Source organism: Heliangelus exortis, chromosome 14, assembly GCF_036169615.1.
Source record: "Heliangelus exortis chromosome 14, bHelExo1.hap1, whole genome shotgun sequence".
In the NCBI taxonomy this organism is placed as follows: Eukaryota; Metazoa; Chordata; class Aves; order Apodiformes; family Trochilidae; genus Heliangelus; species Heliangelus exortis.
In genome coordinates, this window is record NC_092435.1 from 18,206,401 (window position 1) to 18,233,146 (window position 26,746).

Here is a 26,746-nt window from a genome sequence, read left to right on the forward strand (position 1 = left end):
AGGGCCTCAAGTCCATCCCTAAGCCCCACGCCATCCCCAGCACCCACCCCAAGCTGTCTCTGCCCCCCCGCAGTGTCCCTGTGCTCCCCCAGACTCACTGGGGATGTGTGGCAGACGCTGTGAGAGGCCCCACGCCTGCTGGTGTCCCCTCGAGCCACCTGGGTGGCATCAGGGGATGCCCACGTCCCCCCCCTCTGTCCCCAGCACCCTTCCCCGGGGTGCCGGCCCCCTCGGCAGCCCCAAGAATCAGGACAGGGAGGCAGCCGTCGCAGGGAGCAGTTTAACCAAGCTGGCGAGATTCAAGAGTACAACATTCCAAGTCCGCACGGCGGCGGGGCCAGGGGACACCGGGCGCTCCCCGGGGACCAGCCCCGCTCTCCCCGCGGAGCAGCAGCTACAGACGCGGTTCTGCACCCACAACCGGGGCAAGCAAAGGACAAGGGATGAGCTGCCAACCCGGAGCTGGCCGGCTCCGTTGGGAAGAGCCCTTTCCTCCTGCCAGGGCAGTGGGGATCTGTCCCATGGCTCCGCAGCCAGGAACCCTCTGGGATCTCCCCCCTGACGGCCGCTTAGGCTGGGCGCTGGGTTTTTGCAGGGCTGTCCCCACCCCATGCTTGTCCCCAGCCCGCTTTGCCGGCTGCTGTCCCCAACCAGTTTCCTGAGCAGTCATGTGCAAATTGTACCCAGAGCTTCCCGCTCCCGTCCCAGGGCACCATCCCCGCCGGGCCACCACCCTGCCCCCGGGCCAGGAGCAGTAGGAGCCTGGGAGCCGTGGGATGGAGACAAAGCATGGATATTTGTTTGAGCTTTTTTTTTTTTTTTTTTTTTTTTTTTCCTTTCTTTCTTCTTTTTTCCTGAGTTTCTCAGCCTGGATCTTAATTTACAGGCTTTAATCTGCAACCTCGGGAGAGGGAAGGGAGGGATGTGCAAGTAACAAGAGGGAGGGGGAACCAACCACTAGGAGACCAGAGCCTCTTTTAGGGTCAAATCCAGTGCAGGTGCATGGATGAGGAGGGGGTTACTGTGCTCCTGGGGGGAAGAGACCCTCCCCAGAGCAGCCCTGGCCCCTCAGAGGCGCAGCTGTAGTGCTGCTGTGATGCCAGTGGACCCTCTGCATCACATTCCCCCCCCCCCCAGGAGTGCTGGGCCATGCTGGAGCTGCAGAAATAATCAAGAAATAAAGCAGAATTTTTTCTGAACACCCTATTTCTGCCAGCCACAGCCTGTCCCTTTCTCTTTCACTTAGAGCTATCCTCCACCTTGCCCAAAATTGTCAGTCTGGTGCAGGAGCTGCTGGCTCCAGAGGCTGATGCACAGCAGAGCTCTCTGGGGCTGGTGGAGGTGACCCTGGGGGTTTGCTTTTGGACCAAGAGCTGAGGAGCTCAGAAATGCAGCATTTTGGGGGCTTTTGAGGGGCTGGGTTTTGGCTTGAGGTCATGGCACTGGCTGCAGACACTGGGGTGCCTGTTCCCTGTGCAGCAGGGGGGATGCTCAGGACACGGAAGAGGAACCACTTGTGGTTCTTTCAAAGCAACCTCAGTTCCAGCTGGTCCCCTCACATCTTCCCAAAGGACATCTCCATCCATCCATCCAAACTGAAACCTGGGATCTCTGCCTGGGAAACTCAAGGTACAATGTGTCAAATGAAAGAGAATAAAACATCATAACCACTGTGCATTAGAAAAGCCATTTAAAGTACCACATGCCGAAGTGACCAAACAGTTTCAAGCGAGCTTCACTGTGGGTGCTGAGCAACGCTGGGGGCTGTGGTCCAGATCTGCTTCCTGAGCAGATACCTTTGGTTCCAGGAGCTGGCTCAGCCGGGGATGGTCCCGGCCATGGTGCCACCTCTTTGCTCCTGGAAGGGGCCCAGCTCTGCCAGAGACATGAGTGCTTGGGATCCAAAGGCTGCCTCTCCATCAACGGCTCTCCAAGGAAGAAACAAAAGCAGAAGAAAACCCCCAACAGGACACAGGGACTCAGCCAGGACAGCCCTTCTGCAGCAACGCTCCCTCTGCAGCCATCTCCAGCCCTTCACGGCCAGAAGGGACCATGCAAGGTTAGGGCTGGGTTTTGGGGCTGTTGGCACCATCTAGCTCAGGAGCAAACTCCGTGATGACCCTCCGAGCCAGCGGGTTTGTGGTCTTGAGCAGTTCAGCAGCAGACGGACGAGTACCAGGGCTGGTTTTGCTGCTCTTCTTTTGAAGCAGGGCTTTAAAGTCCTCGTTCCTGCTGGAGGACTTCCCGGTGCTGCCCACCGCTGCCGGGGACTCGCCAGTTGGGGAGCCTGAAGTCTTTACAGGCGAGTGGGAGTTGGGCCGGTTGCCAAAGGTGTCACCAGGCTCTTTCCGCCCCAAGACCTTCCTCTTGGACCTGGGCACCAAAGAAAGAGGTGGTGGGAGCAGCCCTGGGAAGGAGTTGCTGCCAGTCTGGATGGACCCAGCTGCTGGCAAATACTCTCCTGGCAACTGGGTCCAACTTGCCCCAGGGCTGATGGAGCAATGCCCTCCCCCAAAGCTGGTCACCCAGCCTGGCTGCAGGGTCAGGGTGCTAAGCACCAAAGTGCTCAAGTGAGCATCAGCTGCAGGGTGGCAAATTTAAGCTGAAGTGGCAGGGGGACACTGCACCCATCCCTGTGACTGTGACAGCGTGCAGGAGGTGTGGGGGACTGCATCCACCCAGTGCCTCCCACCAGCCCTACCTGTGGATGACAGTGAAGAGATCCTCGGTGGTGCGGGATGCCACAAACACCTCATCATCCTCCTCGGCGATGGAGTCGGCTGTCTTGTCACTGGCAAAGCTCTTCTCCTCTGTGCCAGGCTCTGCTGAGCTGCCTGTAGGTGGGGAGGAGAAGAAAGTGGTGACTGGCCCTGTGTGGCCCCAGGGACCCCCCATCCCTGGGATGAAACCCACCGCCTCTGTGGGGAGACCCTCACCTTGCTTTGGGGTGGGTTCACCAGCTTGTGCTGTGCCCAGAGCCTCGGGGGATGGCAAGTCCTGGGTGTCGGGGTGGCAGCAGGTGGGCTCGGTGTCCAGAGTGATGATGGGGCTGGGGGTGGGCGGCTGGTCCCCCCCGCCAGCTCCCAGCTGGGCTGGGGCTGGGACGAGTGGCAGGTAGAGCACGCTGGGTTTTTTGGGCACCGGGGGTGGCACCTTGGCCTTCCTGCGCTCCCCCTGCCCAGCCCTGCTGCGCTCCGGCTGCGGTTCCTCCTCCAGACTGCCCTGTGAGAGCCGACGGGGTCCCACCGGGGGCTCCCCCAGACCCCTCCTCAGCTCCCCTTTCCTCAGCACCATGAATCCATCCTGCAGCAGCCCCTTCTCCTTGGTGGTGGCACCTGGTGGGGACACGGGGGACAGGGGACCCTCCTCCCGCAGCGTTGGGGGCTTGGGCAGGATGCACGGGGGACGCTTGGCCAGCGGTGGCTTCTCTGCCACAGGTGGCTTCACCTTCCTCTCCATCCCCAGGCAGGGCCCACGTGCTGGCTCCTCGGTGTGCTCAGGGCCATCGGAGTTGTCCTCTGTCTCCGAGCGACTGATGGAGCGGAGGCGGACGGAGCGCAGGTCGGACTGGGTCACCACAGGCATGATGGGTGTGATGGGGCTGGTCTTCTGGGCCAGCTTGGTGCCGAAGGTGGAGTCGGAGTGGTGCCGGCTGACCTTTGTCTTACCCTTCAGGGAGATCTTCAGCCCTGAGAGGTCGAGGTGGGCAGGTGGCATCAGTGGCAGGTCAAAGGACAGCCTGGACTTGGGGCTCCTCTCCATGGGGGATGTGGGGGGCAGCGAGGACTTCCTCTGTGGGACCAACGGCCTCACCCGCACCTGGTGTGGGGAGTGCCTGAGGATGGCGGAGGTGGGAACGGTGGGGGTTGGTGTCTCTGACTGGCTGGAGTACCCGCTGGATGGGGACATCAGCCCTGTGGGCCTGCTGGGTGAGGAGGTCTTGAGGTCCACTTCGGTAGAGAGCTGGGAGGGCGTCGTGGCCCTGGAGAGGGAGGGGGACACCAGGGACTCGGAGCTGCCCCGTGCCTTGGCGCACTCAATGGCGGTGGTCCCCGTGGTCGTGCTTGAGCTGGAGAGGGACTGGTAGGGGTCACCAGACTTCCAGTCCATCAGGTGCCACTGGTGGGGGGTGGCCATGCCCTCCGGCTCCCTGCCCTGGGGGTCAGAATGCACCAGCCGGTGGCCACAGGGCTCCGGGGGGATGCACAGGCTCTTGGGCCGCTGGTCCTTGGGCAGTGCCAAGCCAGGCTCCGTGGCACCATCCTGCCCCTCTTTGATCAGCGAAACGCTGCGGGTGGGTGGCGAGGGCTTCTTCTTCGCCTTCTTGAGGGAGATGCTCTTGGAGCGGCGCCGCCGCTGCTGCCCCTCCTGCTCCAGCCCCAGGGAGACGTTGTCGGTGCTGGTGCTACCCTCGGAGCTGGCGCTGGGGTAGCCCAGGGCGTAGTTGGTGCTGCCCCGCCGGGTCTCGGCATAGGCGATGTCCACCGAGCAGAGGGAGCCCGAGTCGGTGGGCACTGACAGCGACCGCTCGCGGAACCGGCACCCGGCCCGCTCCACGTCCAGCCGCCCCGGCTCCGGCTCCTCTGGGCTTCCCGGTGAGAAGTTCACCTTCGCTTCTGGGCACTTGCCCCTCTGGCCACCCCCGGGGGGTGATTCGGGCACAGTGCCGGAGAATGAACCGGGCCCATTGCTGCCCACGCGCTCCTCGGTGGCGATGAAGAAGGAGGGGGTGGTGGGTGAGGCCGGGCTGGGTGATGGGCTGGAGCCACCCGGAGAGGTGCAGACCTTGCCCTGGCCGCTGGCGGGGCTGGGGGGGGTCGTGTAGCCCAGGGCACTCCAGGGTGGGGGGAAGGGGGTCCCTGGTGGCCCGTTGCAGGTGCCGGCGCAGGGGGTGGCCGCATGGTCCATGGCAGCGGGTGGCTGGCAGCAGCGGGCCCCGAGGTCACTGAAGGTCTTCCTCAGAGGGGCAGAGAGGGGCTGGTGGGGGCTGGTCTCCTGGGGCCCCTTCCCCCCACCCGTGGTCTCAGGCACGAAGCTGCAGGAGAGGGACTCGGTCACGGGCGTGTGCGTGTTCAACGTGGGGCCATTGGTGCCACCTGCAAGAAGAGACACAGCTGGGGTGAGCATCATCCTGTTTTGCTCCCTGCCAGGGGGTTGTGGCATGGTCCCGTCCCATGTGCCATGAGGCCAGGACTGGTCCCACCCTGTGGCTGCATCTCTGCCCAGGTCTGAAACAAGCCCAGGTGGACTGGAGGGGCTGGGTTGACACCCTCTGACCAGATGCTCTCCTACCCCCTATCTTGGCATGGCCGTAACTCAGCTGGGGACAGTCCCTGGTCTGTGTTAGCCCTCAAGCCTGGGGTCTGTTGGCTGAAATGTACCAGGAAAACTTAGCAGCAGTCTCCATCCCTGGGGACTTTGGCCCCATGATGACCAAAGTGCTGCCCTGTGGTGAGGATAGAGATGAAGACCACGAAGAGCAGAGCAAGGCATCATTGCCCAGGTCAGGACACGATGGCTCCCGGTGCCACCTCACCTCAGGACAGCCTGGAAGGACCTGGGGACCCTGCTCAGTGCACACCTGGCAGATGGGGATGTTCAGGTCTGCAGCGGGCTGTCCCCAGTGCCATGCCCAGCATCACCAGCGTGCCCAGCACCTGGGTGCCCTGGAAGGGAGCAGATCTGGTGTGGTGGCCTTTATGTCCCCAAGGCTGGGGCATTCCCGGGGAGCCCAGAGTGGCTCTGCCCACCCGCAGGGCAGCTCCGGCGGGTGCTAGCCCTGCCCAGGCACTGCCAGGGCAGTGAAGTGGCTGCATGGTTCTTGCCGTCACCTTGGTCTCGCAGGGACAGGTTAGGGAATCCGATTACGGTCCGTCTGCGCCGCAGGGTGGACTTGGGGTTGATCGCAGTCTCTGTGTTAAACAGGGAGTGACGAGCACTCGCGTGCCTAGCAAAGTGCTGCCCTGTAGCCAAAACAAACACGCTGTACGTGGCGGTGCCAGGGGGCTGCCAGCGTGGGGGCTCTGTCACTGCGTGTCCCCTGGGTGTCCTGTGGCCTCGGATGGCAGGTGTGTGGGATGGTAGAAGGGTGTGAGCCACATGGGGTGAGCTGGGGCACGGCAGCCCCCGGGAGATGCCACGGATGGAGGTGGGATGCATGGAAAGCTGAGGACGTCAGCTCCGGGCAGTGCTGCTGGGGCTGGACCCACACCACTGGGCTTGGGCTTTAATGGGGCCAGTGACACTGAGCCACCCTGGGGACATGGGTGTGAGGAACAGTGGGAAGGAGGGATCCATGCAGTCCTGGTATGTCCTTCCAGTGTGGAGGGGAGGGTGGAAAGACATCTTCTGCCTTCAGAAGGTGCAGCTGGCCAGCCCCAAGCTTGGCGTGGGGCAGTGTGGCACTTGTGCCTGTAAGGAGCAGGCAGGACCGTGGTACTGCCCCATGCAGATGGATAGATGGACAGACAGACAGGTGAGACAGGCTGGCTGCATGGAGTGTGGTGAGAACGAGAGCCAAGGTGACAACAGACCCAGCTGGCAGTGGCAGCAGTGATGTGGCCAGTGGATCAGACACATGGGTGGCAGGAGAACTGGCTGGGAATGATGGATGCTAGCACGGCCCTGCTGGCCCCTGCTCTGTCTCCCCTGCCCTGTGCCCGTGGGGACACAGGCTCACAGCACCAGCCCCACCCCCTCCCCATGTACCCCACTGCAGCCAGGAGCTGGGGAATATCCTTGCCTGTACCCCATATCCTCCCCCCAGTGCTGGGACTGCCCCTTTCCCTCTCCTGAGTGTGCTGCCCTACCCGAGACATTGATGGGGACGATGTTGGTCTGGACAGAGCAGGACTGGTGCCACTGCTTCTCCTCCACGGTGGGCAAGGGAAGGGCCCGGGGCCAGGCTGGCTGCTTGTCTGGGCTGGTGGGGAGGCTCAGGGAGGTGTTGGGTGGCCGAGCACTGAGCGCTGTTGTGCCCGTGGTCTCCTCTTCAGTCGCTCGCTGGCTCGGGGGCTGCAGTGGGAAAGGCAGGTGACCCCCCAAAGGGTCATCTCCAACCCTGCTGCCTGGCCAGCTGTCCAGCCCCTCACCCCCCTCACCCTGCCCCAGCACTTACCATAGGCACAAACTCGAGGCGCTTGGTGGGTGGGGGTCGGGGTGATGGCTCGGGAGGGGTGCTAGGGGACAGGTGACCAGCAGCACGGAAGGTCTGCCCGGTGACCCTGCTCTCGGCACACTGCTCCTCATACTCCTCTGCAAGAGAAACAGCACCTGGGACCCTGCTCCGGGACAAGGGGGTGAAATCTCTGCTCCCTGGGCAGGGGGAACATGTGGAGATGTGTGGTTGTCCCCAGGCTGGCTTCTGTCCCTGCTCAACATGGGCAGCCCAGGAGGTGGGAAAGGAGAAGGAGACCCCAGGGAGAAATGCCAGGGCTGGGAGTAGATTGAGGCAATGCTGGGACCCCAGCTCTCCACTCCACTGCTCCCAGGGGGCTGCCTGGGGACATGGTGCATCCCCTGGGGAGGCAGAGCCCACCGGGGACAGCCAGGAGGGAGCTCAGTGTCTCCCCATCCTGTAATTGTTGAGCTAATTAATGCCGGTTGTTATGGCCTGGAGGAAACCAGGGCTGCTAAGACCGAGTTAATGAGATTACCATCCCAGGCTGGGCTGCAGATCTCATTGGGGACTGCAGAGCATCCGAGTCCCGGACGCCTGACAGCTTCCTAAGAAATTGGGCAGAAACAAAACCAGTGCCAGGCTGATTTGGTCATCCCCAGATCAGCCCTCAAGGGCAGAATCGTGCCACAACTGTGCTTTGGTGGGGCTGGTGTGCATGCCAGTGGCCCCAGTGCTGATCTCAACCCCAGTTACTTTGCTGCTTGGGAGCAGAGGTCAGAGAGGGGCTGGAACCCCCCTGGGACCTGAATTCTGCAACTTAGTGAGGTCTGAGGGTTGGAGACATGCACATGGGAGATAACACCAGTGTGTGCACAGAGGGATGCACCCAGGGCAGCACCTGTCCCTGCCACCATCACCCAGCCCACCAGCAGCCCCGCTACCTTGCAGCAAGCTCTGGAGGTTGAGCTGGGCCTCTTGGTGCAGCTCCTCCATGCCTGGTGGGCGCCCAGCCGCCAGGAAGACGTTCACCGGCTGCTGCCATGACAGCTTGGGGTGGGATGCTTTCTTGCTTTCCAGGTCCAGGTTAGAGGTGGCTGTGAGCAGGAGGGAGCAGAGTGAGAAGCAGGCGGGCAGGCTGCTGGCCAACCCTGCTCATCCTGGCTGTGGTTTCTCCAGGAACACTGGGACTGGTATGTGGCTGTGTCCCATCCCGGTAAAGCCACCGAGGCAGGTTGGGGACAGGACCCCATCACTGCCAATACTGCTGCTTGAGGATTGGAAATGGTCCTTGGAACAAGGCAGGAGGGGAGCAGGGTGAAATTGAGGAAGGAAGGAAGGAAGCCCTGCTGCCCTGGGTGACTGCCTGGCTGCCGCACGGCTCAGGAAACGCTGCAGGCTGCAGTGGAGCAACCTCCAGGCTGCAGAAGAGCAGAAGTCACAGCTGAGAAGGAGGGAGCAAAGGGGACACGGTGCCTTTCGCCACACGGGTTTCATCCTGCTTCACATCTGGCCCTGGTAGTGGGATGAAACCTCAGCAGGGATGAGCTGGGCACATGCCCAGACCCTCTGAAACACCCCTGTGGGTGGAGAAGGATGCTTGGGTCCCATCCTGCCCACCCTTCCCCCTGGCTCCAGCTGATGGAGCAGCAGAGCCAGCACAACACCCAGCACCCAAAAGCAAGGTGCCACGTCCCTAGCCTAGTTACTTTTATAATTTGTGTTACCATAACGACATGCCTTAACACCAGGCTTCTTTTTTTCTTCTTTTTTTTTTCTTTTTTTTTTCTTTTTCTTTCCCCTCTCCTTTAAATAATGTGACTCGTTTCCATATCAACCAAGAGGTGTCGGGGCGTGTGTGTGTGTGTGTGTGTGTGTGTGTGTGTGTAAGCACGAGGAGGCTTCTCCCAGTTGCAGAGCCCCATCCCAAGGGCAGTGCCATGCCAGGGTGACATTTCCGTTTTGCCTTTTGTCACCTAGGATGTGGGACATTCCTTCCTCTCTTCCCCCAGTTTGGTGCTGGCCAGGTGGCAATGTCTGAAGGGGCCGAGGGTCCTGGCAGAGGGGATGTGGCAGAAGGATCCCCATGCCCTGGCTCTGGCTCACCCCGTGTGCCTGGGGGTGGAAGTTGGGAGCACAGCTGGGCATGGAGCAGGGTTGGGGCATCCCCCCAAAAAGCTGAACCACAGGGCCATGGGAAGGGAGCTGGGGGCTTGGAGGGGCCAGGGACCCACATGAAGACCCCAGTCCCCCAACCTGATCTCTTTGGGGTTGCTGCTGCCCCCTCCATTTCAAAGCACACCCCAAGGGCAGACCCCACCCCCCGTCTTGCTGCACCCCATCACCCAGCTCACACAAACCCAGCCTTCAGCCTCGGCGGGTCCCCACCTTCCTCACCCTCCACCCGCACATCCCCCAGCAGCCACACAGGGACCCCCAAGCCTCGGGGACACCCCACGGCGCAGCCCCCCCCCCCCCCCGGTAACGGGACCTCACCTCCGCAGCCTCATCCCCGCTGCCGGGGCACCCCCAGTCACCCACACCCACACCACGGGCTCCACCCAAGAGGGCAAACCGCAGCACCGAAACCAGGGACCGCCCTGGGGCACAGAGGAAGCCACGGGGGGGGCAGCACCCAGCCCGACCCCACGCAGGCAGGGAGGAGCAGGCAGTGCAGGCAGGAGGGGGACAGGGAGGTGGCCACTCCAGATCCCTGCCCCAAGGGGCTGCACCCTGTGCGCACTGCCCTGGTGTTCTGGCTCTGGTCCCTCATTGCTCAGGGGGAGTTGTGGGTGCTGCTTGTGCATCATGCAGTGGCTCTGTGGTGCAGGGAGCCAGCAGCCTGGTGGAAGGCTGGTGGTATGGGTGCTGCCAGAGCACAGTCTGCTGCCCTTGGCTGTCACCCTCCTGCCAAGCTTATCGGTGACAGCTCAAAATACAAAATGCCTCTGACGGGGCCCCCACCACATGGCAAATGCCTGTGGAGGGAGAAGGGAGTACTGGAAGAGCAGGACTGGAGGGCTGGCTCCATCCCACACACAGCCCCAGTGCTTGACCTGAGCCTGGCCAGCCAAGCTACTGGGGGAAACTGAGGCACGGTTGGTGGGGGGCTCACCCTGCAAGTCAGTCCCCCCTCCCGTGCCCAGTGTTCCTGTGTTGCCCAGGGGGGTCTGTCTCCTCTCAGGGAGCTCTGCTCCTGGCCCTGGGGCTGAAAGCAGGGGCAGTGGCAGCAGGCAGAGGGTGCTGAGACCCCTGTGAGAGCTCGCAGGGTCCTGCTGAACAAGTGTTCAGGCTTGGGTCCCCGCCACCACCCCGGGTGTTCGAGGGCAGCCTGCTCACTGAGCTGAGCTACACCCTCTCCTGGGAGAAGAGCATCCCCCAAGCCACAGAGCTCATGCCCTCTGCCAGCCTCTCCCCAGCCCGCCCCCACTCCCGACCTCATCCCTATTTACCTATTGCCCAGGCATCCCGTATCCACAGGGAGATATTGGACAAAGCCATCAGGAGCTGCTTCAGTTGGGGCCGAAGCTCCCGTGAGATGATGCCTCTTGCTCCAGCCCGTCGCCAAACTTTTCCTTCTCTCAAGGTCTCCGCCGGCTCTCCGGCAGTGCCGCGGGTGGCGGGGGGCTGCTGGCCGCCGGTGCCGAGGTGCCACGGGAGTGATGTAACGGCGGCAGCCGGCGATGCAGCAGCAGCGGAGCAGCCATGGCAACGGGATCGGCGCTGCGCCCGGCCAGCCGCCGCGGGGATGGGGACGGCTAACTCGAAAGCTGAGACCGATCCCGACGGCAACCCCGAGCCCAGCCCCACCGGAGGGACCTGACGCCAGGCAGCGGCGGCAACGTTTGCCACCGGCTTGGAGCAAGCGCCCGGGCCCGGCTGCGTGTAGCCTGACGACATTCCCTGTGGTCGGGAGCCAAGGCGCACGCTGCCCTGCGAGCAATCGACAGGAAGAGAAAAAGAGCAAACAGCGGGAGCTGGCAGCACGGCGCAGAGTGCCTCCTGTCCCCGGCTCACCCCCTGCCGGACCCGGACCCGCCGGTCCAGCTGCCTCGCTGGGATGCAGAGTGGCACCCGCACGCACGGCAGCACCGGGGAGGGATGCTCGACCCGGGTCCAAACGAGATCGTAAGTGACACCGCACTGAACATCCCCAAGCCCGGTGCCATGCGGGTGTGCTGCTTGCCAGGCAGAGCTGCCCAACACACCGCACGTGGGCTGGAGCGTGCCCAAGATGAGCCCATCAGGATGATGAACGAACCGTGTCCTGTCCAAATCCAGACCCTCCCTGGGACCCTGTCCCTCTGCTACACATCTCAAGGACACGTGTGCCCCCTGCAGCATCTGACCTGTGGGGGGCTGAGGCCAGAGGGCCTGGAAGCTGGACAGGGGGCGCCCACGTCAGGATGCCAACATTGCCCTGCTGGACCATGGGGCACTGAAGAACGTTCCCACCACGCTGCACTCAGACTGCTCTGCTCATTCTCCCTGCTTATAGTGCAGGCAGCTGATTTTTGTAGTGACAGGAGCTAACAGCACCACAGAAGTTGCTGGCAGAGGGGCTCAGCAGCTGTGAGGGTCACTCAGCTTGTGGGGAGAGGCCTGGATGATGTGAGAGGTTTCTATTAAGACCACCAGCAGCAAAACAGTCACTAACATCACCATCCATCAGCAGGGCTCAGAGTTAACAGCGTGCAGGGGCAGTGCCTGCCTGACCCGGTGGTAAGACCCAGTACAACAGACAAAAACCCTCTTTCTCCAGCTCTATCTCAAGTCATCCATCACCTTCACCTCACAAAGGGACATGGCCACTCCCCAGGAAGTGCCAGCCATGGCCCCGTGCAGCCCAGCTGACACAGGTCCAAGTCCCCCCAGGCTGGCTTGGCAGGACAGAGGCCGGCAGTGGGCACGGGTAAAATGCAACACCGGGTACGTTTGGCTCCGGCAAGGCAAGCCGGGACCCTGACGGGGGTTTTGGCAGGCAGGTGGGTGCTGCAGGGGGACTTGGCCGACCAGCCCAGTGAAGGAGGAGCCCCACTGTGCCATCCGCCCATGCTGCAGGGACAGGAACCACCCGTGGCCACGCTCACGGCAGGGCCTGGCCCGGTACCGGTACCACCACCACCCGAGATGTGGCTGCCAAGGGCTGAGAGCCACCCTTCCCGAGGATGGAGCAGCAGCCCCTGTGCCACCACCCTGCCAGCACCCAGCCCCTCAGAACAGCATCAGCATGGCCAAGGGCACCCCCAGGGACGGGGCAGCCAAGGCCAGGCCAGCTGCTCCACAGCTTCCCCCGGTGATGTCCCCATCCTGGTGGGGATGATTTGGTGGCACGTGGATGCCCATGGCAGCGGTTGCAGCTATCCCGGGGTGGTGGGCTGCCTGTGCCAGAGAGGCTGCAGCCCCTGGCTGGGCAGGGTGCTTGCAGGAAAGCTCTGCTTCCCTGTGCCTGGATGGTTTTACACTCGGCAGAGCCGGGACAATGTGAGGAAGTCGCCTGAGAGGGGAATGTGGCCAGGCCCTGGGACAAAGGGGCCCGAGATGTGAAATCAGCCACAGTGGGAGCAACGGGGGTGAGAGCAGTGAGGGCTCACGGTGATGTGGGCTGCCCCTGCTCCTGCGGTCCCCTGCAAGCCAGAGCCACCAGGAAGGTAGAGCACCATGGGGATGGGCAGGATCTGTCCCAGAGGGACTCAGCCCCAGCCTGCAGAGCGGTCAGTGGGACACATGGGTGGGGGGTCTCTGAGTTCTCGCTCTGTCAGAGGACCCCAATGGCCTGAGGAATGGCAGCAAGGATTTCCAAGGGAAGGGTACACATCACAGTTGAAGCCAGGCTAGGAAAGGTGGGACAAGACCCACGCTGCCGGGCAGCACTGACCTCACAGCTACTGCTCATCCTCCAGGGACAACAGCCCCATGCCCCACAGCTCACACCAACTCTGGGTCTTTCCCTGCTGAGTGAGGGCACCTGCCAACCCCACGGCTGCCCCACTGCCTACCGTGCCCATGCTCCTGCCTTACCTCCTCGGTGCCAGGGTGCCAGGAGCCAGTCCACCTTGGCCATGGCCACCAGCGTGCTCGACTGGGAGCCTTCACTTCGAAAACAGGCTGTGAGGAGTGAAGCTTCCTCCTCCTTCCCTGGCCGGCCCCAGCCCCGGGGGGGAGAGGAAGCCACCAGGAACTGCCTGTTTGAGTCAGTGCCCAGCCCATTGTCCCGGTCCCAGCCCCTCTTCCTTCCCCGCCACTGGCCCAACAGAGCGACGGCGATGGCAGAGGGGCTGTGATTTTGCACAGCCTGTCCTCCACGCACCCACCCTGCTCTTGAAAAGTCTGGGGAAGAAAAGGGGCTCATCCTTCTCTGCATTCACCCCTGCTCCAGTCCCCTGGGAGAGGACAGGGTGAAGGACAGGCTGGGCTCTCCCTGGCTGAGCAGAGCCATGGAGCCAAATCATCACTGGAGCAGCCACCAGCACCATGGGTGACTCTGGGGACATCAGCCCACAGCAGCCTGTCCCCCCAGCACAGCACATGTCCCAGCTGGAGCAGCCGTCAGCATCCTCACCTGGAAACCAGCACTCTGGAGCCTGCCACTGCCTCCCCCCAGCCTCCCAACACCAATCAGTTAAACAAGTCAGGGGGGCCTTTCTGAATTCACCTGAGTTTGCCCTGGGAGCTGCAAGAGCCCCCAGAGCCTCCTCTCACTTTGGCTGCTTCCAAAAGTGGCACATGAAGGCTCCTTGGGGAGCACTTTCCCAGCGCCCCAGTGGTTTGTAGAGCTGAGCCTGCTCCTCCTGGGAGCCAGCACTGCAGAACAGACGGGAACGGAGCCCCGAGCCCCGGATTCTTTTGGGAAGTGGCTGGGACCACCCACCCCGTGCCCGCAGCGCTGCAGCCCCAACTGATGGGTGCAGGACAGCAGGTACCAGCAGAGCTCTCTCTCCCCCCTGCAGCCCAGGCAGCACTTGCAGGTGGCTCTGACAGACAAGGGGATGAGGACACCTCCCCTGATGGCTGGTGCTTCTTCTGGGACCCTGTCCCACGGTCATTGTGCCACCCAAGGACAAACTCAAGAACTGGAGAGCTGCCTCCCAGCTCCACCAGACCAGAGACCTGCAAACTCATCATATGAATGCCAGCAGCCTACAAACACGCTGCCTTCTCCAACCAGCCCCTCCAAACACCTCCACACTCACAAGCAAGCACCCTGGACTCAGAAGCAGCCTGCTGGGCTCTCCCCATGCATGCAGAAGGGGTGCAGGGGACACCAGCCCCCACCAGCAGTAGAGTAGCACTGAAGACGCCTCTTGGCCAAGTAGGCAGAGCTGAGGTTCATGTGCCCCAGACTCACGCAGCCTTGCCCAGCCCACCAGGGCATGAGGAAGGATTTTAATTGCCAGGGATGCCAGGGTAAAGACTGCTCTGTGCGTTGACCTGTGCCCGGGATAGAAGAATGATCCTGCTTGGGGTGAGACAAGGAACCTCCTGGTACAGCAGGTCCCTGCTCTCCTCTCCCAGCATGGGGTCCCAGCCTGCCAGCCACACAGCCCCACCACAGCGCTGCTTCTTATCACGTTCCAGCTCCCTCCCCTCAGCAGATAAGCCCCAGCCCAGACCTGACGCTGCCTCTCCATGAGGAAACCTGTGCATAGCTCCTCAGGAATGCCTGAGCCATTGAGGTCCCAGTAATCCTAAGCCCAAAGTGCTTGGGAGCGTCCAAGCATTTGCCCCAGCTCCATCCCTGAGATGATTTTCCAGCTGCCCAAAGCCAAACCCCATTCCTCTCCACTGCTGGCAGCCAGGCACAGCTCTATCATCTCCCAAGGGAGGCCATGCACCGGGAGGAAGATCTGCTGGAGATTTCTGGGCTGGCTGGGAGATGCACCCTGTGCCTGAGGACAGAGATGAACCAGCAACCCCGCACCTTGCAAACCCCTTTGGCCCTGCCTGGCACTGCTGGGAAGGTGATTTGCAGCTCCCAAGAATCCCTTCAATGATGCAGAAGTGTGATTAGCTCCTGTCCCCCTCTGAGCAGCACTGGATAGGAGCAGGGGTGGGAGAGGCAGGCAGGGAACAGGCCACTATCCCACAGCTCCTCCGAGCCCAGCAGTCCAGCCACTTGCTGGGATGCTGAGGGCAATGTGCTGGGTACTGACAGGCACAGCACCCTTCAACCCTAAGGACACTCCAGAGCAGCATCCCTCCCAATCCCCCCTGCAACCAAGGCTCTTTTAGCCCCAACAATCACTACAACGGCAGCTGCAAAATTAGACAGAGACAGGCTGTACTTCCACCCCCTCTGCCCGCTAATTATTACACTATGACAATCACTTGGGCTGTGACAATCACTCCCCAATTTTTCTTGCAGCTTCTGAGCAATTTTCCTGAGGTGTCTCCCAGGGCTGGCACTGCCTGGCAAAGGGCAGGGGGTGCAGGACCCAGGGTGAGCAGAGCACACGGGGAAACAGACCTCAGGGGGGACCCTGCCCCCAGAGCCGTGGCAGACCCTTGTCTCCCGGCATTTCCAGGAGCCTGGCTATCTCAGGAGGGATCCAGAGCCCCGGGTGTCTGGAAAGGGTTGCTGAATTGCCTGGGCCAACCAGGTGGTGTCAGAGGAGTGACCAGACAGGACATGCTCGCCCGGCCCAGCTCTTTCTGAAGGCTCAGTTGCCTGCAACCTGCTCAGACCAAGCCCCCCAACTCACCCTGCTCTCCCCAAACACCCCCCACACATCTGCAGAGCCTCCTGCCTTCCTCGGATAACTTGTGGTACGAGGCCCCTGGGAGACACCCATCACCTCCACTGTCAGCAGGAGAAGGGGGACTGGGGGCTACGCAGGGGCTGGCTCCCCAGTGTCGGGAGCTGGCTCCCTGCTGCATGGAGCTGCCTCCCACTGCTCAGGGCTGGCTTCCTGCTGCCTGGCACTGGCAACCCATCACTCGGGGCTGGCACCCCGCTGGCCAGGGCTGACTCCCTGCAGCCTGGACCTGGCTCCCCGCTGCCCGGGGTGCGGGTCAGCACCTGTTCCACCCGCCGCAGGACCGCTGTGGGCCCCAGGACCAGCCCCGTCCCCGCCAGCGAGGCCAAGCTCAGCTGGAGGTGACCTCTCCCCGCGTCCTCCAAGCGATCCAAAAGCACCGGAGAGCCGGGGGGGACCGGCGGCGGAGGCCGAGCCCCCCCTTCCCCGGCAGCCGCAGCCGGCTCCATCACAGCCCGGGGGTCTGGGGGCGGCGGGGGCAGCGCGGGGAGCGGGTCCGGTCCCGCCCCGTCCCGTCCCCGGTACCTGTTGCTGAGCGCATCCTGCCCCGCCGCTGGCTGCGCGGCCCCTTCCGCTGCGCGTTGCCCATCCTCCGCCGGCCCGGCCCCGGTGGTCACCGCGCCGCCGCCCCCGGGCCGCTCCCCGCCGGCTCCATGCGGCCCCCGCCCCGGGCCCGCCCCGGGCCCGCCGCGCCGAGCGGGGAGGAGCCGCCGGGCCGGGCCCCGCCGGGCCCCGCCGGGCCGCAGAGCATCGCGCCGGCCGCCCCCTCCCTTCAGCTCCGCTCCGCTCCACTCCCCGCCCCGCCGCACCGGCCGCCCCCTCCCCGCCCCGCCCCGCCGCGCCGGCCGCCGGCCCGGCCGCCCCCTCGGAGCCCGCCTGCCGCTGCGCCGTGGCCCAATGGCGGCTGCTGCGGGGGACGAGCGGGGGACGGGCGGGGGACGGGCGGGGGACGGGCGGGGGCGGGTGGGTGGGCGGGGGGCTATGGGCTGGGGATGGGCAGCTCGCGGGGGTGTTGGGCTGGGGCTGTGGTGGGGGATTCCGGGGCTGAGCGGTCCCGCAGGGTGATGGGCGCAGCGGGACTGGGCAGACTCCGGGGGTCTTGGGGTTGGAGGAGAATGGGGGCCTTGAAAGTGGGCAGGCCCCGGGGGTTGCTGGGGATAGAGGAGGGAGGGTTCTCTCTGGGGATGAGCAGCCCCAGGTGCTCCTGAGGGGCACTGAGGGTGGGCCGCCCCTGCAAGGTGTTGGAGATTAGGGCTGTGTGGGGATTCTGTATCAGGAAGCCCCCATGGGGTGTTGTGGTTGGGGATGGGTGGGGAACACCCGGCTGACCCTGCAGGATGTCAGGCTGAGTGGGCATGGATGGGGCCACAGGGCAGGGAGCACGGCAGCTCCGAGAGCAACCAGAGCCGTGCAGTGGAGACATGAGGGTGTCAGGTGAGCTGCTGGGGCCTGCACCCCATGGGGGAAGCCTGTAAGAGCCATGGGACACTGCAAGAACCAAGCCCGTGGGTGACAGGGTCTCTGGTAGGAGAAACAGGGAGGTCTTAGACTGGCAGCACCTCCAGCGGTCCCATCCCCGGCACTGAGCATCCTGGGCAGTGCCACATCTGTGCTCAGGGACCTCTCACGAGGGGGCTGCACACCTGGATCAACTACTGCCCTTTGGTTCTTTCTCTCAGCCCAAACCTTCCTACACCTTTCTGATGGAGGAAACAAAAACACTGCCAGGCTAGGGAAAACTTGCCCAATGTTTCCCCACCTCCAGCCCTTTGAACCCCAGGGGCAGAGGTGCTGGGTAATGGCTCAGCCCAGCTGCTCCATCCCAGGCCGAAGCATCCCCTACACACTGAAGCTCAGCATCCGCGTAGCGACAGAAAGGACCAGAAAGCGCTCAGAGGTTGTTATGGAAACAGCCACAAATTGGATCAGTACTTGGCGCACAGAGCTGTTTGTGTGACTGATGTGGGAGCAGGTGGGTGTGACAGCCGCAGCGGTGCGGGGGCCCCGTGGTGGCACCCCCGGGTCCCACCACCCCTCCCTGTGCCCCCGTGCTGGGGCAGCAGCACCCCCACCTCGCCCCGGCCTCCGCACTCTGCGGAAAGGAGAAGGACAGGGGTGAGCCTGGGGTGGATTGCAGGAACACCATCGAGAAAACATTTTTTCTCCCACTCCCACAAGCCCCCAGCCACAGGAGGCAGCAACGAGCCAGGCTGCAGCCCCTCGGCCCCAGCCCCGCTGCGGGCTGTAGGGCACAGTCTGCGGCTGTCCCGAGGAGCAGAGGGAGCTGCCCATGGCTCCAGCCTTCTCATCATCTCCTGCAGGGAAGCCCCCAGACCCCATAAACCCCTCTGAGCCCTCTGCTGCCCCAGCTGCACACTTCTTGAAGCCCAAGCATGCTGCCAAGCAGCTCTTGGACCATCCAAGACACGGGAACACGATGGGGGGGGCTGCTGAAGGCAGGAGGGCACGACTGGCCCAGCCCACCCTGGTGTGCCCCGCTGCGGGCATGGAGTGGGGGCAAAGCTCACACCAAGGGCTCTGTCCAGCCCGGAGCTGGGGAGCAGCTCAGCGATTCATTTCCAAAGCAGCCCCTCTCCTGGCAGAGAGAGCAGCTTCTATGAAGAAGCCACAAACTATCCCTAAGTGGATGGGCTGATTATTTCCAGCCAAGAGACCAGGTTAAAAAAAAACAACAAACAAACAAAAACAAAAAAACAAAAAAACAAAACCAAAAAACCCCCCAGCAAACTAGCAAAGCAGATGAGCTCATTGGAGAACAACGGCTCGGGGCCGGACAAGGCGGGAGGACGGCGCCAGGGCTGTGCGGCCCCATACAGGCTCTGAGGAGGGTGGGCAGCTCCACATCGCTCCCAGGGCTGTGTCGAAACCAGAAGGGTCCAACATCCCAGCGGAGTGGGTACCAGACAGCTCACGGCGACCAGGCTGGAAGGCAAAGCCGGGACACTGAGTCCCGCGGCTGGCAGCCCCTCTGCTTGTCCCGTTGGACATGAGCTCCTGCACCCCTAGGCGCCCCTGCAAGGCCTGCCCGGCCCTGGGAGAGAATCTGCCTGGCCTTCCCCGGGAATATGCCTGCAGCCATAGAAAAACTGGGCTGAGACTTCCATGCCACCTCGTGTCTCCTCCGGGTTCTGCATTCCTGGGATTCCTCCAGCACAGCAACATAATTCCTAGCTCCGTGTCCCGGGAGCTACAGCGGGACTCACCGATCCTCCCTGGGACGGGATACTGCTGGCGATGCTCCCCCTCCCACTCCTGATCACCCCAAAAATCTGCACCCGCACCCGCAGTGCCTCCTTTGAGCGCTCCCCGAACCGGCTGTGCCGGGGACCCAGCGCAGACACAGACTTCCACCACGTGCCGTAAAGCCGACACTAGTTCGTGTCACTTTTGGAGGGACTTGGGGTGCAATGCGTAGCTCTGGCATTCCCCTCTCCCCCCTCGGCCAGCACCCAACCTTCCTTCCTCCCGGGATGCTTACTGCCCCAGCCCGAGACGGTGGGGAGGAGGGACACATCCAGCCCCGGGCTGGGCAGGGGGACGGGCGCTGCATCCCCCCGTGGGGCTCACCTGCTGTCACCGGTGTGTCCCGGCGCTGTGACCCCCCTCCATGAGGGACGAGGAGGTTCCATCCAGCCCCATCGCGCTGTCCCCATGGCTTGGCGTGTGTGCAGGAGCCAGCCGGAGCCGAGCAGGCTGCTCTGCCAGCCCTGGGGGCTGCCGACTGCCAGCACCCATATTTGAACACGGCCACCGACCCGTGCCCTGCACCCACCTCTGTCCCCGCCCTCCTCCCGCTGGGCTGCCAGCCCCCTCCCCAGCCAGGAGCAAGCGAATGCAGGGAGAGGGGAGGAGGATAAAACTTTCTACATACCCAACTCTTCCTCCTCCTCTTCCTCTCCTTGCAGGCACACAGGCCACAGGGGAGGAAGGCTGCCCCGCGACCCCCGGGCTGCTCCGAACCCCCATGGCCGCACACTGGCCAGGACCCCCCGGCGGGGAGTGGGGAAGGGCCACGGCGCCAACCCCGCCGCTCGCTCGCTCGCAAACGCTAACTCGATCCAGGTTTGCTGGGAGGAAAGGCTGGATGGAAACGCTTCTCCCACCCCAGCCCGGGCCCTTCTTAAAGATATAGCTGCACGTCCCCGCGGCCGGTGCCGGAGCCATGGAGACGCAGCAGGACCGGAGCATCCTGCCAGCCAGTCCAGTCCTGCACGGCTGCCAGCTGGCATCGCTCCGGAGGATCCCGGGAGACACATCCAGGGGGGCGACCCCGCAACAGGCGCCAGCCTCCCCTCTACTATAATGATCAGGGATCATGCAGCCGGGTGGCAGACCCGGGCGGCTTTGCTCTGGACTCCATCCGGGAGCGGCTGGAGCAGCCCCCCCGTGCCTGCCTGCGGGGAGGGGATTCTGGGGCGGGGGGGGTTTAGGAGACCATCACCAAAGCAGGGACCAGGCACAGCCCTGCGCGACCCATCAACCTGCCCTTGCTGCCTGCCCCGTGCTGCCAGGTCTGCCCTTTCCCGGGGCTGGGGAACCCCCGGGGGAGCAGGGGATGTGTGGGGCAGGAAGAGCATCCTGCCTCCCTGCCCTCACCTCTCGCTGTGGTGAGCAGGCACCAGCAGCTTTCGCCAGCCCAAATCCCCCCTCAGCCTTTTTCCTGAGCCCCGACACCCCCGACACCCTGGGCTTTCATGGGAGCACGAACGAGCCATTCCCACGCACAGGCCAGACCAGAGGAGGGTTTGCAAAGCCACAAGGCTGCATCCCCACTCAGGTGTGCGTTAGCCTGTATTCATGTTCCCACTGGCCATCCTGCTGCCTGCAGCAGAAAATCTCCTCTTAGGCTTTTTCTGCCAGTTCAGGAGATGATTTCTCAGCTCCTGCCTTCCTGCCAGTGCTGGCAAACAGCTCCCGGGCTCCCAGCCCGGTCACTTGGCCAGTGGTTTGGGCAGGTTTGGAAAGGCTGCGAGTGCCCAGGGTGTGGTGTGAGAGCAGATCTGCTGTGCTCGAGGTGCTGCCCGGCTGCCGGTGCCACTGAGAGAATGAGGATGCCCGGAGGGAAGCCTGGCACAGCCGGGGTGCTTGGCAGGCAGGGATAACTGCTGGGGTGCAGCAGAACCCGGTGTGCCGGCGGTGCTGTGCCCACGGACCACCCGTGCCTAGCTGGTACGAGATGGATCTGCCACCTCCGGACCAGGCGGTGCAGGCACGCCCGTAGGATTTTTGAAGAGCACACACAGCTCCTTCCCACCACCACTGGGTGTGCTTCCCTACAGCCAGACAGCACCTCTAACCCCGGAGCTGTCCCCCCAGAGCTGCCCCCAGAGCACACCATCACCATCCTTCCCACCAGCTGCGTTGGAGGAGCTCTGGGACCCTCCCCCTGCCCCGGATCGTTCGGGTCCCCATGGTGGGCAGAGCCTTCTGCCTGCTCCAGCTGCTGCCCACTTCGGCAGGGCCTCTCCTGCTCTGGGTGGCAATGGGATGGAGCATCCTGCACGGGCAGGAAGGGACCCCATCCTCCCCCCATGGCAGCCCTGCTAAGGCTCCTTGGCACTGTCACCAGCTGTCTCACCATGCCAAGCTGGCCCTGGGGGTCGGTGATCCATCCCTGCAGCGTGCTGGTGGGTACTCACCCAGCACTGGGCACATGGTGCCTGCAGCACCAGCCTGCTCATGGACCAGTGGCATCCCGGGGTCCTCTCTGCCAGGCATGAGCACAGGAGGAAGGCAGTGGAGCCGTTGGCACTGGCAAGAAGAAGAAGAAGAGGAAGATTGGGTCCCTCTAAGCAGGAATCCCATCAGAACTTCATCAGGGAGAGTGTGAGGTTGTGACAACACCCAGAGATGCCACCTTTAACACCACCTCCCACGACACCCCCATCATGTCGCCCATGTAGGGCTCAGCACAGCAGTGACTGCATAGCCAAGGGATAACTTTGGGGGGGGAGCTCCCAATCATGGGGGGTGGCAAAGCTCATCCGGGTCTGCCCTTTCCTTCCAGCACCTCAGGAGTGCAGGGAAGCTGCTGGGAGGCAGGAATGGCATCCCCTCCCCACCAGAGGGGCCAGAGCAGTGGTCAGCCCTCTGTCAGGGATGTTCATCTGCCAAAATGGGTCCAAGAAGGAGGGGAAATGTGCGTTATTCATTTATCCTCCTGCAGCCGGTTCCTGTTAGGAGGAAGGGTGCGGCTCCTGCTCTCCCTCCTCTGGCAGCAGCAGCTCTCCATCCTGGCCTTACTCTGCCTCCCACCCGCGCCCAGGCAGCCTCTGGGGACTTCTCTCTTTGCCGGCACTGAAATCATCGCTGGAGTAGAAAAAAACCAGAGGAAATATCTTGGAGGTCTGAAGGTTTCAGGGAGCTGCGCCCCTGGGGCTGTTGTCAGGGACGTGAGAGGTGGCTGCAGGCCCTGTATCCAGCAGCAAGGCTGAGGGACAACCTGGACACTCCAGCAAGACATCAAAGGTAGGTTTTTTTCTTTTTTTTCTTTTAAAACCGGTGCCATGGTCTGGAGAAAACATCCATGCTACCCTTGCCCACCCAGTGAGGAGCAAGCTGGGTGGAGGGTGCGGGGGCAGCAGCCCCCAGGCTGGCTGACAGCTCTGCCTGTCTCCATGGCTTGTTTCTAGACCCAGGCTGGGAGGTCAGAGGAACGCAGCATACTTTGGCAAGAGCCACAAGCAGCTGCTCCTGCCAGCACAGCCCAGGGCTTCTTCCAGAAAACCATCCCACAGATCTTCAGGGACCAGGGTTTAAAGAGCTCTCGGCGCCGGGCCCCCAGCCTCATCCCCCTGCTCTGTCCTGGCTGCAGCAGGACCCCCGTGCCCAGCCAAAGGCTCCTGACCCAACTGATGCCAAAACCCAGGAGCTGAAGTGGTGCAAGGACCATCCTTGGGAAGGGCAAACACCATTTGCAGGTCCCACTGGTCACCTTTGGTCGTGTATGACCTTCCTCTGCATCTTGCAGGAAGAAGATGGGGGTTTATTCCAGTTCAGGAGGAAAACGTGATTTTTGCCATTAGATCCTCTTCGCGAAATTGAAAGGAGGAGAAAAAAAACCCACCCAAACCCTAAGCAGAGTGTTATTAAGCATTTACTTCTCACTCAAGGGACTCCACAGGGTGCTGCAGCTCCATGCAAAACCTTGGGCTGCCTCTGCTCTCCCTGCAGTGCCGGGGGCTTGCAAAGAGATGTCCTCCAGAGATGTGAACCATTCCCCTGCGACAAGCTGATACTGGAGCTCTTAGAAAAACAAACAGCAAAGAAATGGAATTTTGTTCTTCTTCTAAATTAAGAATTAAGTGAAGCTGGAGGCTCTGCATCCTGCTGGCTGCACAAGAGGAGTGGTGGATGGATGAGGAGCAGGTAGATGGGTGGGTTGTGCTGGTGGGTGGGTTGTGCTCCTCCAGGGGTGCATGGAGGAATGCAAACCCTGCTGAAGCAGAGCGGGGCTCTGCTCGCTTCGCACCGCCCCAGCTGTTCCCGCACAAAAAAAAAAAAAAAGCATTTTTATCAGCAGGCACCTCCGACCCCAGCCAGCCAGCTCAGAGAGCCCCCCCTGCTCATCTGCGCCCTGACGGGGCTCTGAGGAGCTACAGCCCCTCATTAACAGCACAGTTTGCCCATTGCTTTACACGGGCTGCTTGCGACTACCCGTGGTGTTGTTCCAGAAGAAACTCAGGTGCATGGCATCAACACACAAAGCACAACCCGGGGGCTCCAAACCCAACCCACCTGCTGCTGCCTCCCCACCCATGCCGTGCCCCAGCCATCGCCTCCGTCCCCCACGCCGTGCCCATGACCCCCCGCAGCCACCACGGCAACACAGTGGGTTCCTGTTGGCCACCGGGAGCATTCCCAACCTGCCAGCCAGGCACGGGCAGCGAGGGACCATCTGGTCACCGTCCCTGCCAGCTCCTCTTCCAGGACACCCCGGTCCAGCACCGAGGGTGATGCTGCTGCAGCGTTTGGCGCTGCACTGGTGCTGTGCACGGGTCAGCTCGGGCGACTGCGGGACCTCCCTGTCCCTTTACTTCTCTACCAGCCCCTGCACGGGCCAGCGGGAGCTTCTCACCTTGATAACCCATTTACCTGAGCAACATTTGCAAGAGCCGAGCATCCCCCCCAGCAGAGGCTGAATCCTCCGCCCGCTGCCTGCCGCCGGGACACACGCTGCGAGGGTCTGACAGTCATTTCCCATGGCTCCGTGCAGACGGAGCAGCCAAACAGCACTTGCGGTGCAGGGGGCTTTGCAGAAAGCCCAAGAGGCGACGCATTTTGCCAAGGGCCTGAGAAACGCGCTGCGCTTCTGGGGAAGACGTGCTCGAGCAATGCTCCCCCCGCCCCACAAAGACTTCTAAAATAAACTTTTCATAAACAATTCCAAAACGAGCTTATTTTAAGCTACTCCAAAACAGGCTGCCCGCGTCTGACCCAGCACAGAAGTCGGTGCCAAGCTGAAATGCTTGAAATGGGAAATGAAAGCAGTCCGGGCAAAAACAAACCCCAGACTCGCTGCCAAGAGAGGGATGAGCAGACAGGACGCCCGGGCTGCAACTTGTCATTTTCCCCAGATACACGAAACCCCGAGCGGGAGCTGCTTCATGCTGAAAGCACAGCGAGGGGACGGCCACCTCAGTCCCCTGCCCTGGGAGTGGGGTGGAGCATCCAAGGCAAGAAGGTGAGGACCAGCTCTCGACATTCCCGTTTCCTCGGAGAGCCTGGCGGGGAAAGAGCCCCCGGTAATCGGGGACGCAGCGTGAAACACGTGCTTGGCTGGCAGCCTGGAAAATGCCCACTGCGTGCGGGAAAAGAAAGGCTGGGCAGAGGGGCAGGAGGCTGCTGAGCTGTCCCAGCCTCACCCCGGTGCAACAGGCCGGCTGGCACACTGCCCTGGACACCGGGGGATAAGGGCTTGGCGGGGACATCACTGCACCTCGGCGATCCCGTCCCTAGCTCTGCCTGGACAGCAAGCACGGGTCACCCACCCGGAGAGGGGACCAGCTGGGAACACGTTTGGGGAATGGTGGCAGAGACACCCCCCCACACCCCCACCCCTCCATGCACTGGGGAGGGAAGACCTTCAGAGAGGTGTGACAGGATTCTCTTTGGAGCAGGGTGATGGGATCCCCCTAGGAATGGGATGGCAGGATTCCCCCCCCCTCCCCCCCCTCCTTTGGAGCAGGATGATGGGATACCTCTAAAAATGGTGACTCGATTCTCCTGAAAGGGGGATGACAGGATTCCCCTGGGAATAAGTGGATGGCATTCCCCTTGGCCCAGGGAGACGGTATTCCTCTGGGAGCAGGGTGATAGGATGCCCCTCGGAGCTGGGTGAAGCCCTGACGGGTCCGACTCCCCCCATGCCTCCCAGGGCCGGTGTGGTGGGGCGGGGGTGTCCTTACCTGGTGGGGGGTGAGCCCCCCGCAGCGGCCGGCCCCTTAGCAGCGCCTGCAGGCGAGAGGTTCGGCGGTGCAGCCGCCCAGCGCGGCGACCCAAGGCCAGCAGGTGACCCTCGATGTCCCCCAAGAGGGCGAGCGAGTGGCCGCAGAGGTCGGCGAGCTGCCGGAGCAGGGTGAGGGCCGCCAGGCTGCAAACGTCCCGCAGCTCGGCCAGGGGCAGTGCCGGCCGCCCCCGCCGCGCCTCCACGCTCCGCTTGTAAAACGGCATCGGCCCGGCCCGGTTCCCCCAGGCCCGGTTTCCCCCCGGTCAGCCCCGCGGCTGCGAGGGCTCTGGTCCGGCCGCGCCGCCGGGGTTCGGGGCCGGTCGGTGGGAGGAGGAGGAGGAGGAGGAGGAGGAGGAGGAAGAGGAGGGAGGGGCGGCCCTGCTCGGGGATGCTCGGGCTGGCGGAGGGGCCCGGGGCCGCATCCCGGCGGAGGGGAAGGAGAGAACGGTCCCGGTGCCGTGCGCTGTGGGTCGTCTCCGGGCTGTCCCCTGGCGGGACCCCCTGGAGGGCTGGGGGCACGGTCGCCCTTCCCGGTGCCGGCTCTTCCATATCTGTATCCGTTCGGAAGGACACGAACATCCCCGGTGCCAGCAAGGGGGGTCACACCCTTCTCACGGAGCCCTGGCTCGGTTGTGCTGAGGATTCGGGGGTGGCGGGTCCCCTGGAGCAGGGCAGGCCCGGGGAAGCTCCCGACCATCGAGCATTTCTCTGGCATTCCTCTCCGAGGGTGTCCCCGGCCCCCAGCAGCCGCTCCCCTCTTCTCCCCAGCGCACAGTAAAACAAATATTTGTGCTGGCCCAGTAGCACAAATTCCCCTCTTTGAAACCCTCTGCAAGCTGCCATCCCCTCGGCGAGGCCCAGGGAGGTGCCAGCTGCTGGTGGCCCGGTTCAAGGAGCCAAAGGAGGGCAGGAGGGAGGACAGGATTCCTGCCAGCACTCACGGAGCTCTGTGCCCGTTCCTAACCAGGGTAAATTCAACGTATTCTTATTTGATCCCATTCTCCATGTCAATATTTTTTCCTCTTCAGTAAGAAAAATGTGCCCTGTCAGCCTATTCCAGTGGTGGTAGGGGTGCCCCTGAGGGGACACGGGGCTGGACCACGATACCAGGGTGGAAAGACAGCTTGACCCAGGAAACCCGTGTGCTGGTTCCTTGCCTGCATCTACCCCTGAGCTGGACTGTCCTGGCAGCCACAACACTCCAGAGAACACCCTGGCGGGTGCAGCCCCAGATCCAGGCAGCCCAGCACCCCAGTCCCAGCAGTCCCAGTTGCCTGGGGAAGAGCACGGGTGGAATTATTACAGGAATTTCCTGAGCTGGATGCTATTTGTCCCTGGAGGGGACAAATCTGAACCTTGCTGGAATCCAGGGCTGGTACCACCATGTGAAGATCACAGCACTCC

At 62.8% G+C, this 26,746-nt stretch overlaps 1 protein-coding gene across 5 annotated transcripts; it reads right to left on the minus strand.

The window, feature by feature from the left end:
* Positions 1-266: 266 nt before the first annotated feature.
* NHSL2 (NHS like 2) lies at positions 267-26,746 on the minus strand. 5 transcript variants are annotated; one of them, XM_071757828.1, is made up of 8 exons: positions 25,302-26,746; positions 8,062-8,214; positions 7,118-7,254; positions 6,810-7,014; positions 5,832-5,963; positions 2,937-5,096; positions 2,702-2,834; positions 267-2,373 (listed from the first exon to the last, which is right to left on the minus strand). In XM_071757828.1, exons 1-8 carry the CDS (start codon positions 25,564-25,566, stop codon positions 2,061-2,063), a joined length of 3,498 nt encoding a protein of 1,165 aa, XP_071613929.1. In that variant the 5' UTR covers positions 25,567-26,746; the 3' UTR covers positions 267-2,060. The 5 variants fall into 5 exon arrangements, with proteins under 5 accessions (XP_071613929.1, XP_071613930.1, XP_071613926.1 ...); XM_071757829.1 differs by lacking the exon at positions 25,302-26,746 and adding an exon at positions 16,399-16,537; XM_071757825.1 differs by lacking the exon at positions 25,302-26,746 and adding an exon at positions 10,570-13,111.